This window comes from Aethina tumida, chromosome 7, assembly GCF_024364675.1.
Source record: "Aethina tumida isolate Nest 87 chromosome 7, icAetTumi1.1, whole genome shotgun sequence".
Classification (NCBI taxonomy): Eukaryota; Metazoa; Arthropoda; class Insecta; order Coleoptera; family Nitidulidae; genus Aethina; species Aethina tumida.
The window spans coordinates 9,479,727-9,493,769 of record NC_065441.1 but is presented as its reverse complement, the minus strand read 5'-3'; the positions used below and the strand labels follow the sequence as shown (position 1 = coordinate 9,493,769).

Here is a 14,043-nt window from a genome sequence, read left to right as displayed (position 1 = left end):
TCTAGCAAAATTAGATAATAGAAGTTATTTAAATACACTTCGATGAACTTACCCTTAAAAACAAACAAGATGTAATAAAAGCAATACCATCTCAACAAAGTAATCATTTTCAAATTATCAATATGAAAAATAATTAATTCAGTTACGACGTTCAATAAATTTACAAAATGGTTTATATGTCAGATATTTCACAAAAACTTGGGAGAACCCATTTGCACCTTTTTTAAAGTGACCCATACAGTATCATTAGCAGTGGAAGCAGCGCACTGTGCTCTATGTTCTCTAATTGTCGAAAATCTGCACTGACGCATGTCAACGAATAGGTTGTAACCTATATTTAATTCAATACAAGTTCCTCTTAACGAATTTTTTGTGTAAATTTTGTAGTAAAATATATATTTGAACAATAAATTATTTCTACTTCTTTGAGTTTGAAATTTTAACTCATCATCTACTTTGATGGTGTACCTAAATAAGTAGAAAAGTTTTAATAAAGTAGTACCACAGATTAATGTTTTTGAATAAACCCAGAAAACATAAATCTAATTATTACTATTATTATAAATAAAATTGTATATATTTTATTATTATCTATTCAATAAGCTGTAAGCTCTTAATTTAATTTAACATTTAACTATTTGATAAGCTGAAAACTATTGGAATTTATTTTAAGGCATTGAAATAGAATTTAGTATAAAAAATTGAAAAAAATTACAGAAATAAAAAATCAAATATTTTTAAATTTAATGTGGATAGTTGAAGAGCCAATGACTTATTGATATATGCAACTACGATTACCAATACGTATGTATTTTATAATTAGAAATAAAAGACAGCAATTTTCCAAAATTAATAAATAAATATTTACGGACGTTAAGATAATATTAATTATGTTACATTATTTATTAGTTTAATAATTATACAATAATATAAAATGTCAAAATTAATTGAATTAATATTTATGACATACCCCTTGGGTTCACATTTATCGTTAATCTAAGAATATCAATTTAACGAACAAATTGAAGAAATGGCTACTGCAATAAATGAATTGAAGGAACTACTAATCGAAAATAACAAGGTTGTGCTTCACCACCCCTTAAGGGGTACAAATTCCTACCCCATCCAACCCAATCCATAATTCCTAATTTTATTTTTGTTTCGGGACAAAGAGAGAAAGTTTAAAAACCCCTCTTCGAGCACCGATCCAATGATCATAACCACAGTGTTACCATGATATGATAAATCATATATGGGGGAAAAAGGACATATATTTGCATATACAGGGTATGCTGAACCAGAAGACGTAGAACTGATAAAGATGCCAGCCCCCTGTCAACTGGGTTCAGAAGAAAAAGACCAATATGAGGAAGATTCGAGTTCTTCCTGGGGATGGATTGGACTTGCAGGTGTTGGATCTGTTAGCTCCCCACTGCCACTGGTTTGTGGAGCGGTACTGAGCTCCAGGACCACGACAATGTGGATCCATCCTGGGGAATTTCTAAATCATAATCTCAATGCTAGTGTATATAAAATCACATCATCTGATAGCGAGGTCAAACAGATACAGTCAGTGAGTCAACAGTGGTGCATGTAAGTAAAAACCCCTTAATTGTCAAGGACCAAAATGTCAAAATTAATACTGATGTGTAAAAATAAATAATATTTACTTCATGTGAAGCTAGTGGAAACAGTAAAATTGTCATGTGACTAGAATGAAAAGTGACAGAACGCATGCTATTTTTTCTAGTCATGTCCTCAAACATAAATATTATGACATACCTAAGAGAAAAAACAATTGCTAAGTGTCAGCTGGCATACCGGTCCTCTGTTTAGGGCTATACTATGTCCCATATTAAAAAGCTTGAGTATGTAGAGAACATAGTTCGAATGTGGAGTTTATAAAAGTTTCTTAGGAAAAAGTTCTTACTAATTGGATCTTTGATGTTTAACGATCACGTTATAGGAATAAATGTTGGACTAAATTAGTTATTAAAGATTAATCTCAAGTATTTTTTATATACTGTTGTTTGCATGCGAATAACGATGGAACAGTTTTATTGATTTTCTTTCTTCATTGAAACTTTCTTATTTTACAGACCACCTTGGCAATACTCACGATACTTTCCAACAAAAAAAACTGATAAAGGTAATAAAACTTACGTACTTCTATACATTTATTATAATTTAAGTAAAAAAACACTTATTCATACGACAACATTTTATTATAAAAGGTGTATATGGGGTAACAATTTTAGAAATTTTGAAAGAAAATACACAAACTCAGTCATAGGATAAATATACCTCTCACAATAGATTTACATGTTTATAGACTTATATCTAAATATATTCTATGAACAGTTTGACAACATAGAAAAATATTTATATTCTATTTTACAAAATCATTTGCCTTAATTAAAGTTTCCAAGGCACCTTTACATAATAGAAAATCAAAGGAAATCCATCCACGACAGCATGTAGTTATGAACATAACTCCAAGAACCAATATGAAGTGCTAAAGAGAACTATGTATGTAATATGTATTTTGGCCACGTGGATAAATATAAACATCTAAACTATTTGGCTAACAAGCCTTACACCAATACATTTATATTATTGATTATATTAGTAGCACAATATTTACTAATCAACATTACAGAGATATGCCAAACGCTTGACAATTTCCAAATCATTACAGAATTTGATGACCCATGTAAAAATTTATTTACATTTATTCCACTATAATTATATTATATTGACATACATGTAGTCGTAAATTTGTACATCCATCATCCATAGTTGTTTTAAACATGACGAACGCAAAATAATACATAATGTAAAAAAAATTAATGCTAAAATCGAATCACAATCAGATCACAAATAAAAATTCTCATTTCCAGGTCAAAAATGACAGGTGAATATTAAATTATTACGTACATAATAAAATCGTGAATTTATACCAGTTTCGTTTCTTTATCAGGGTTTGACAACTTTAGGAAGACTTATTTAACACGTCATCTTTGTCCTGGAAACTCAACTAAATTACCTCCTCATCACCATACAATATGTACAAAGTTTCGAATAGAATTATTTTTAAAAATTAAAAAATGATTGTTGTGAACATTAAGTCACGTTGGGTTCAGCATGCAGTGTGTATAAAATGTAAGGGTAGTTTTTATTAATTAAAATTTAGGACAAAAATAGATTTAAATAATTATTCTGAGTATCACAGAATGAATACTACACCTAATGGCTCGTATAAAAAAGTTCTTAGATAGAAATATAATGGGACAAGTCTATGCTAGACACAATAAATAGATAAGTTATGTCGAATTTATATTACAATTTTAAAATCTCCGAACTATATAGCTTGTCCGGAAATTTCAGATCATTTATTGGATGTAATAAAAGTGGGAGCAAATAAATAAATTCTGTTATATTTCAGTTTCTTTAAAAATATTGAATTAATATTTTATTAATTTAATTAAAATTTTTTGCTGGGAGCTCTTTTTGCTTTTCATAAATAATTCTTATTGACAGTTATTTAAATATAGAATATTAACAATAAAACATTTTAATTAATGTTTTTTATCATATATATGTTCTTTGATGAAAAATCTAAGATTAAATTTATTGTAAAAAATATATCAATGTGTCAACGTAGAAATATTGACGAAAACAAAATAATAAAAAAATAAAAACATCCAGTAAATAATACCCTATCTATTTCTTGTGTACCTGAGACGTTGTCCAACACATCTTATTAGTCTTATACAATAATTAAATCTATATTTATTGTACACCCTACTGCTAAGACATCCCCGACGAAGGATCATCATTATCACTGCCAAGCCTCTTTTCGTTCCATTTGCTTGTGTTTTGATCGTTGCCTATGGTCTCCTCCACCGAATACTCAGGATAACTGACCTCTTCGACGTTGTTGACAAACAGAGGTTCAGTATTGACCACCCTGCTGCTGTAACGTTGCTCCTCCGAATCCCTGGAAACAACAGGTTCCGACTTTTTCTGAGTGCTATCGGCGCTTTTGTTCGACACTACTTTGCTTTTCTCTACGACATCCTGTTCGGGCGGATTCAACTGCATTTTTGCAATGCGATTTTGAACGATCTGAAGATGGCGCAACACGTAATCCTCCTCGGGGGCCAAGGCGTGCGCCTTTTCCAGACATTCCCTAGCCTCGAGCAGTTTTCCACGTTCCACGTGAACGACGCACAGGTTATGCAAACCTTGGATGTTCACTGGGTCCAGTTCCAGAATCCTTCGATAAGCCTGAAACAATGTTATTTAACATTAATTTAGCGTAAAACTTGATTCTTTTAAGTGTTTGTGACATTATAAAATATTTCTAAAGGGAAAAGAAACGAAACGCAACAGTTTTGCGAGGCTCTGAACACGCGAGACTCCATTTCGTGTTCCATTCATTAAATAAGTAAAGCAGAAATGGGTTGCTCAGCAAATATCAAGATGCTGACATGCAGACCGTTCGAATTCATTAAGCTACATTCATCGTCCTTTCCTGTAAGCAGTAATTTTGTTTGAAAACGTGCTATTAAAAACTGTAACCCTCCAATGACCCTTTATCCGTATCAGATTAGTACCATTCAAAGATGTATGTGCGATAATACTGGAGAATTATTACGATATTTATATATAAATTATTCAAGTAAAAAATATTAGGTTAATTAATTTAAATTAAACTTTGAGAACGAAAGGGGCTAATTGATATATTTAGTAAAATTCCCGTCACTTATTATTCAGCGAAGTGGCGGCGGTTTGCTAAATCAAATTTCCCCCGGAAACTAATAAATCCGTATTTTTCATTATTCAGCGTATTGTGAATATAAAGCAGTTTAGAAAATGCAAATTCGTCCCGCGCTCCCCACATTTAATCACGTGATCGTGGCCCGACGTCGTGACGAAAATATCGGAATATCTCATCGCCGAGGTCCCCGGTAATCCATCATAATCGACATGTTATTTTCAGATAAATAATATTTATGGAGCGGAGAAAATAAACCAGCCACCGGATACTCCCACAGGATTACTGCACATCGGATGATTTTTTTGTGAGACTTAAAAAACGCCCAGATATTTTTTACTTCGCTGACGATTTTACCAGAAACATTTTGAACGTTGATAATCGATTTTTGGTGGTTTTAGTCCTAAACCGAATCCTATCGTTTTGTTTTAAATCGAAATTTGACGTAAAATCATTTTAACGATCATGTAATTTCAAAAGATGGCGACTCAATCAAAGCATTAATGGTAGACAACCCCGCTTACGTTTGAATTTACAATAATTACCGACGACCGAACATAAAAATGGGAGTGTTTTCTATTCTGCTCCAACATCCGACTAAATGAGATTCCGATGAACGGAGTTTGGCTCTCTGCTCTACGCCAGTTGTAAACGAAATTAACGTCAAAGTTAAATTAAGTAATTATGAGCTTCAGTTAGTAACAATAGTTCGTGAACTCGATCGAATAATGTGACAGTCTGATCGGAATTCAATATTGGGTTTGTATGATTGTATTGTCTGGTTGGTTGGTTTTTGAATGGGTGGTTCGAACTAGTTTCACAATGTAATAGCTTTTGTATATCGAATAATACCATATTTGCAGTGTCTTTGTTTAATTCTTTTGTTACAAGTGAATAACATCAATCGTTACCTCACTTGTAAATTATAAATTGAAACTATGGTGTTAAAAACAACGATGTACATATTATTGAAATTCCCTTTGTTCGTGGTCTCAAGACAAACTACATCAATTAAGTTAAATTTATGTTTAGAATTCTACTAATAATAAATGTTTCCATTAGCATTTCTTTGGAACTCTAAAAACCGTGAAACTGAATGGTATTTGAATGATTTCTTAGCTAAGTTGTACTGCATACAAATTAGAATGCTTGATTTACAACAAAAGTTCTTTTATTCGCCTTGTACTATTCTAAAATACCCCACAAGTAAAATAGCTAAACCTTCATCATTATGATAATGTAAAGTGGAAACTACTGTTCTGCCTTTGTGGCGTTCTTTCCGATCTATAAATTGCGACTCATTAGTTCTTTCTTGTCCTTTTCAAAAGATCGAAAGAAAGCAACTCAAGTTACAATAATACCTACCTTTTATTCTAGTAAATACACGCTCTCTATTCATAGACTATTTTATAATCGTAATAATGTCAAAAGGAATTTAATAGAAAACAGTTTAATTGGTTGCCTACCTTAGACTGATACAAACTGCTGCCCTCTTGACGTAATTGCGTAAATCAACCGTTGCGTTTTTCAACGTCAATCGTAATTTTTGTGCACGAATATATGGATTATTGATCCGTGCATACCGTAAATCCGACAAATCCGTAAAGCCTAAAGTCCTTTGATAAAATCAAGGCAATAAGTAAATTAAAACCGAACTGCTCGGGATTGGGACCAGTCCAAAACGAGTTTAATCAAATAAATTCGCGCTGGAAAGTTAAATCGAAACATCACCAACGGCCCTGGGCTTTGATGCTATTAATATAAACATCCTTCGGCACGGAGCCGAGATGACGTTTATCTCTCGTCATTATTTAATTACAGGACTGTTTTATGGACTTTTTGGCCGTATTAAAATCGCACAATCGGCATGGTTGAGTTATTTAAATAATGTTCAGATTCGAAATATCTTTAACTTGTTGATTTGTAGGAGCACTGTTGACATATAATTATTACATGGAAAGTTCGCAACGTACAATATTTGTCGGGCTAATTTGCCTTCATCCGTTTGCTGAAATTATTTGTGTTAGTTACTTAAGGACGTGTTGAACTGCTCAGCCTTATTTTTCGAGTATTTGCACAAGTTGTTCTTTTATTATTCGAGCTCCACTTACTGCGGAATAATAACTGTGTAGTTAATTATTGAATTATAGATTGGTTGACTTTTGTTTTATTTTTATTATGTACAAAATCAATAGCTTTATGAGGTAGAGAAGGAATTCAAATAATATTTGTTTAACTTGTTACATTGTTGGATATTTTGTGGGATTTATTTGTTCAATTATAACGGAACCAATTATGTAGGAATATCATTTTTAAAATGAATTCACTTCTTTTTTGTAGCATAAATAAGAAAATAATGTTCAGAGTTGACGACAAAATCAATGGAATTATATTTTATAAATTAAATTAATTTACTCCTTTCTGAATATTTCAAATTCATAAGTAAAATAAATATCAATTTTCATTGTTGTCAGCATGCTTCATTAAATTATGTATGATTTTATAAATTAGTTATAAATATAAACCTTTCTATCATTATCTTATAAATAATAGTTATTACTTTAATATAGGTGGTTAGTTCGTAGAATTATATTTTAGATGGTTTGTACTCTTTTGATTGGTTTATTTCAATTATAGAAAACAGTAGGGATTTTTGTTTCATAAATAATTACATGTTAAGCCTACTAAATTATACCATATTATGGGTTCATATGATAATTATCTCAAATTATATGCTTTGGACTGACAGCATAAGAAATAAACTTATATTAATAATCCAGGTTGTTCTACTTTATAAGAAAAGTATTATAAAAAGCATTACATGGTATATTTTGACAAATATTGAGCAATTAATCAAAAAATCAATTTAATCACATTAAACATGACGTAAATTATGGGTTCTTTGTCTCAGATATTTTGTTTAATTTAGAAACCCATTAGATAATTAAACCTATGTAAGTTAACGAAATTTTCAATAATTACTATTTAAATTTGTTAATATACTACTAAGTTATATGTAAATATTAATAAGGTACGCATATATAATGAATAAATACAGCGGTCAATGGATTTCAATATTCATTTAGGCTGAATTTTTGGTACACGAATAGCTTTATTTTTATTTCAGTTTATTATTTATTCAATTACTGAGCAGTTTATTCTTAATTAGACATTTGTTTTATGTTTATTTTGTATAAAAGTTTCATGAAGCAAAAAAGGTAAAGTAAAAATTAGATATTTTTACTCACAATCAACAACAAACACAAACGATCATAAAAACTATTTAATTTCATACAAATGTTTCCAATAATTATCAAACTATCTGTTTTCGTTGTAATAATAATAGGGAAAACAATGTTTCAACAGAAAGATTAAATTATGATTTTATAAATATAATATTATTATAAAATTGTATATGTAAATGAGTTGTAAGTACAAATCACTTCATAAATTAAGTGAATGAATACAAAACTAGTTTAACACAAATTTTAAGTAGTTTTTATTATTCTGTTTAATTATGCCATTTTTTGGGAACTAAGTTGGAATTTTTGTTTCATGAATAATTAGATGTTAAAGCAACTATACTGAGCTTATTAAAACTTTGTTCACTATAACTCAAACTACAACATACTAGTTTGGTTCCCTACATATGATTAATTGAAATTTAATTATAAGTTTGATGTTGTACAAGGAACTAATACTATATTATTAATCCGAGTCAGTAATTTTTTTTTATATTAAAATTAATTCAAAAATTAAATTATGTAATAAATTTCAAAAATGAAAATTTAAAGTAGTTGATTCAAGAAATTAACATTGAACTCGTTACAAAATATCGATTGTCTACGTCAAATATTTATATTTTAATTTCAAAATCCATTAGATAATTAAGCTTGTTCGAATTGACAGATTTATGGAAAATTGAGACTTGTTAATATATATGCTAAGCCATACGATAAATATATAAAACTCATAATTTATATAGAGATTGTATGAATAAACACAATGATGAACGGATTTCAATGTCTGCTTTTGTACATATTGAATTCTTGATGCATGAATAATTTTATTTTCATTTCAGCATTTAATCAGCTTATTAAAACTTTACCGGTTCCAGCTCAAATAACGACGTGCAAATACGCCGGACTACATATGGGTAAATCTTTGTTTTAATTGCAGCACTCTGATTTCCAAGATAATTGATCATTGAACAAGAAAATACATAGTAATTATTTCACGACACTAATTAATTTTAATTATATATTTACCAATATTGAATTTATGCTACAATTAATCTACATTTAATTATGTCACATTTAATGGTACCTCTCATTATTTAATAAATAAGTAAATAAAAGCATTGAAGAAATTGAATCAGTAATGTGTAATGTACACGTTTTAACGTTGATTAACCTGGGTCATACTTTGATCTAATAAATGAGAGTGGCAAAGTCGCCTCCCATCGTTATTTACATTTCCAGCAGCTTTGATGTCTTTAATATAAATAACCCCCGGTGAGATCAATCCTTTCACATGACCTTTAATTAATTGGTCAGGGATGTTTCCGAAACATCATTTCGCTTCAATAAGTATCACAGTTTGGAAAATCCACTAATAAGCATACTTACATGTTCCGCTGCGTCGAGGTCCTTGATACTGTTGATATAAATATCCCCTAGCAGTATCAAACCTTTGACATGGTCAGGATGATACTTGACGAGCTGATTGAGGAAAGGTGCGGCCTGCAAGGGTCGCTGATCGTCGGCCAATAACAGCGCCAAATTGAACAGGGCACTTCTGAAGTCGGCCTTCAAGTGCACCGCCCTCCTGAACCAATGTTCCGCTTCTTCTATGTTCTTTTCGTCCATCGCCAGCATTCCCAAGTTGAAGTGCACCCGTTCGTTTTCCGGGTCTTTGTCGAGCAGTTTCAACAAACGTTCCCTGGCGATTTTTCGCAGCTCCGGACGTCCGAATTCTTGCAGCAAGATGGCGGAGTTCAAGAGGGCCGCCTCGTGGTCCGGATCGAATTCTAGGGCTTTGTCCAAGTAGGCCAGGGCTTGCGATGCCTTGCCTTGTTCCAAAAACACCACTCCAAGCTGGAAATAACAATTTTTGTTATGTTAATTTAGAATTAAATTATTTCCAAGTTCGGAACTAATGAAACTTTCGGAAATATTGGAAAAACATAAAGTTTATCTAGTAATTATGGGAATGCAGCAGATGTCAATGTAAATAAAACTTTATTGGACAAACTAGAACACTTATTTATATGGACTTAACAATAACAATAGAAATATACTCCTAGACCTCTTTAATATTCATCTTAGGCGACTCTTCATGTGGAAATCGACTCGAGACAAGTGTCCCGTAGTCAGAGTTTCCCACCTACTGATATTTTAAAGTGTTTTTTTCTGCTTAACTTTTGCCGGTATCTCAAATACAAAGTTTTAAGTTTAAAGTGATGAAACGTGTTAGGCACATTTATGTGCGTCTGATTTATTACTTTCCTGAATTGTGCCGGATTAAGACGTGTATGTCTGAATCTTTGTGCCAAGATTGATCGAATTCCGGTTTTACTTTTTTCCAAGTATTTTCTCGAATATAAGTTTTCTTTTAAAAATATAGAGATTAAAATGATTAATAACATTGAACGGGGTGTACAATCAAATATATATCAGAATAGTTATTTATAGAAAAACAACTTGTCATAGAAAATGAGCCTACGGAGTACCATTAGATACAAATGTGCACGTTGGTGGTATTAGCAACAAGCATCTCAAACTTAAAATATGAAGTTTCTCAATCCATTGAAGCACCTAAAGAGTTTGTGGTTTTGTTTATTGAACGGGCTTCACGGCAAATAATCTAATAGTCAAAAACTCCGTCAGCAATGAATATGTGGACCTAAAGTGCACCTAAGACCTTGGGCTTGAACTAACCGCACCGATATATTAATAAAACCAGAACAGGACTAAGGAGGCTCAGTAAGTTTACGAGGGGGGCGTTACTTTACGACGGCAACAACCCCGATATTTACTACGACGTAAGTAGTTTCTAGTTTGGGCTGCATTTTCGTTAATAGTGCCCGTGCCGCAATCGATAATCCGGTTGACAAATTTACAGGGCTGTAAAACGTCAGAACGTCTACTTGGTCTCAATGATTTCGAGGAATGAGAACTAGATACGTCGTTGTGGTCTCAAAAGTTTGGCAAACGTCTATGGTTTTGGAGATAAACGAGCTGCTCAGACTGGCATTAATTAATTTACCTTGCTGAAGGTCAGGTCTTTAATTGGATTCCAGTGAATCAACGCAGTATTGAGCAGTAATGGTAACGAAATGCATATTGTACGTTCACAGGACAATAAAAGATCCCTGGTGCCATACAATAACCAATTAAGGTTCCAACAATCTACGATCACTCAGACCGAACTATCATAGATGCTAACTAGGTTTAACCAATCAGACTTCTGCCTTTGTTCAGACAGTAGATTTTACTTTACAATCAAGAGAAATGGAACACAACAAAAATAAACCACGGAGGAAACGATTAGATAAAAGAAAGATGAAAAAAGTTAATTGCATGGAATTATTGGAAAGTACACGAATCGACGATGCGGCGATAATAATTAATAACCAACACCACAATGACTCGAAATCATTCGACACTGTTATTTACTGAATTCACCCGGCGGAAATGGAAATCCACTGGCCTCCAGAGGGAGAAAGAACAATGCCTTAAACTCGATAATTTAAGCTGCACGTTAGCACGCTATCGATTTCTTTCAGACGACCAGTTTCTTTTAAACTTTTACCGTGGATATTTTTATACGAGTTTTTAACAATACGTGAGAAAATTGCACCGGAAACACGAACACAGGAATGTTTATTACAATGTTTGTATATTAAAGGGCTTTGTGCACTTGTCGGTAATTAATTCTTTACTTTATTATGGTTGGTTAAGTGTAGGGCGGCTACGAAACTCATTTAAGATTATGTGAGATACCACGTATCATAAATTAAATGTTATCTGATATGTCTAAAAAGATGGACAGTTTGTTTAATAAATATAAAAATAACAAACAAATTCTGTTCTGAATTTAGATTTATTTAGTAATGAATATCATTTAAGCACTTCTTTTATTTTTACAGTTCCTTCATGGTCATTCAACGGAAAATTGCGAAGTAAAACACCTACAATTTTTTTAAAAATTTTGAAAAAAGTGCTTTGGTTTAATATCAACAAAGTTAAACACAAAATACCTAAAAAATGAAGCTATATTTTGAAAAATTTATGAATGAGTGTCTGAAAATTATTGGTCAGAATTTTTAGGAGGTACAAAAAAAGATATGAAAAAATAAAAAGAAAACATACTTTAAGTTGTACAATTTATATTAAGTATATAACAATAAAAATATCCTATTATATAGTTTCATGCATAATTGAATTGTAGAGGGCAAATAAACAAATAAAAGAAGCTTACTCTACAACTAATTAGCTTAAAAGATTAGACAAATAAATAAAATGACTCACGTTATAGTAAATATCCGGGTTGTTGCTGTCGTATAGCAACGCCCTCTCGTAAACCTCTTGGGCTTCCTTCGTCCTATTCAACTTTATTAATATGTCTCCTCTGTTAATGTAGGCTTGAGTGTAATCTGCTCTCATGCTAATCGCCTGTCTGTAAAGCATGTCTGCTTCCTCCAGTCGCGTAGAGTTCTTCGATATTAAGTTTGCCAAATTCAAAAAGACGTTCAGATGATTCGGAGCAATTCTGGCCTGATAAGATTCGCCAGGCTTGGCTTTCGGCAGAAGACTCTTCGCCTTCAAATATGCCTCCTCCGCCTCCTTGAACATTTTCAAATGGTTGTAGGTCCTGCCGACGTTGATGTGGGCGCCTATGTCGTCCTCCTGCACGTCCACCGCCGTCTTGAAGAACAACAACGCCTCCTGATACCTGTTCTGGCTCTCCAACGCGTGGCCCACGTTGTTGAACAGTTTGGCATTCCTCTGGTTAACCCTCAGGCCGGACATGAAAATCGAGTATTCGTTCTCCCAGTCCCAGTTTCTGGTGTAGGTTTTGGCGGCGTGCGTCGCCAACAGCACCATCAACCCAGTCAAAGCGACGGTTTTGTTCATCTTTTTGTACAGTACATACCAACCGTAGCCCATTAACATGCAGAATCCCATTGAAGGCATGTACAACACGCGCTCCGCTATCACAAATCCAACGGGGAAAAATAAATTCGATGCGGGAATGAACGGGAACACCATCAGGGCTGTGCTCTGTAAAAAAATATGAAAAAATGTCAGGATAAATGGTCGTGTTGGCGGACGCGCACAAAATGGAATAGCCTGGTCGGACGTGTGCTAAACATGAAATTTAATATCGGATTGTTACTGTTCTACAACTAACGGCCTGCAAAGTGCAATTGTGAAGGACATAATAGGTTTATGATATAAAGTGTACTTTCTGTTGTAAAATAATGATGTCTACAATAATTAGATGCTATTAAATGCAATTGTGTGGTTAATAATTTATCAACTCAACATGATTTTATGAACATATTTTTCCCTTGATGTTCATTAATTCTGGAGATGAATTATTAAAACGAAACTTATTATTATACATAATTAATGACTTCCCTTTTAATAATGGTTTTCGTATTAATCTATACATAATTAATATTCGTGATCATAAATAATTAATTTATTAAGTACTCAAGTATGTATATCAGAGATTAAGTAGTATGGTAAATGGTGTATTTTAAAAAGTTATTCTTCTTTAACAAATAAATGGCATAAAATAAAATATCAAGTGTATTAAAAGAAATTTAAAATTTAACTTCCTAAATTGTAGGAGATAATGAAATATGAAAAAAAAATAATGTTTTTTTAATTAAATTAATTTTTTCTTAATTATATACTTTTTATATTATAAATTTATATTCTATATAAATAAAATAGTACTGAAACTTATTGTTATGATTAATTAAAGATAATAAAAAATGACGGATAATTGATTATTTTTTTTTGTAAATACAATAATAACTTTTAATTAAAATAAAATAATTAAAATCGTTTAAAACTATATAAAAGTTTAACTTTTGAAGTTGTCCATTTATATTTAAATATTAATTTTAAAATTAAAATTTTAAATTATGGAAAGAAAAGAAACTAAGAACATTCTAACACATAGAAGTAAAATATTTATTAAATCTTAAAAACAATGTTCAATTTTTTGTTTAAAGTTTACTAAACTTG

The 14,043-nt window shown here is 31.7% G+C and overlaps 1 protein-coding gene across 1 annotated transcript in view; it reads right to left on the bottom strand.

The window, feature by feature from the left end:
• Positions 1–2,282: 2,282 nt before the first annotated feature.
• Positions 2,283–14,043, bottom strand: part of LOC109596455 (protein O-mannosyl-transferase Tmtc3-like) — a 74,495-nt gene continuing 62,734 nt past the window's right edge. The window contains exons 7-9 of the mRNA XM_049969859.1: positions 12,313–13,065; positions 9,409–9,876; positions 2,283–4,290 (exon numbers count right to left, since the gene is read on the bottom strand). Coding sequence (XP_049825816.1) covers positions 3,811–4,290; positions 9,409–9,876; positions 12,313–13,065 — 1,701 coding nt within the window. The 3' untranslated portion in view covers positions 2,283–3,810. The remainder of the gene's footprint in view (positions 4,291–9,408; positions 9,877–12,312; positions 13,066–14,043) is intronic.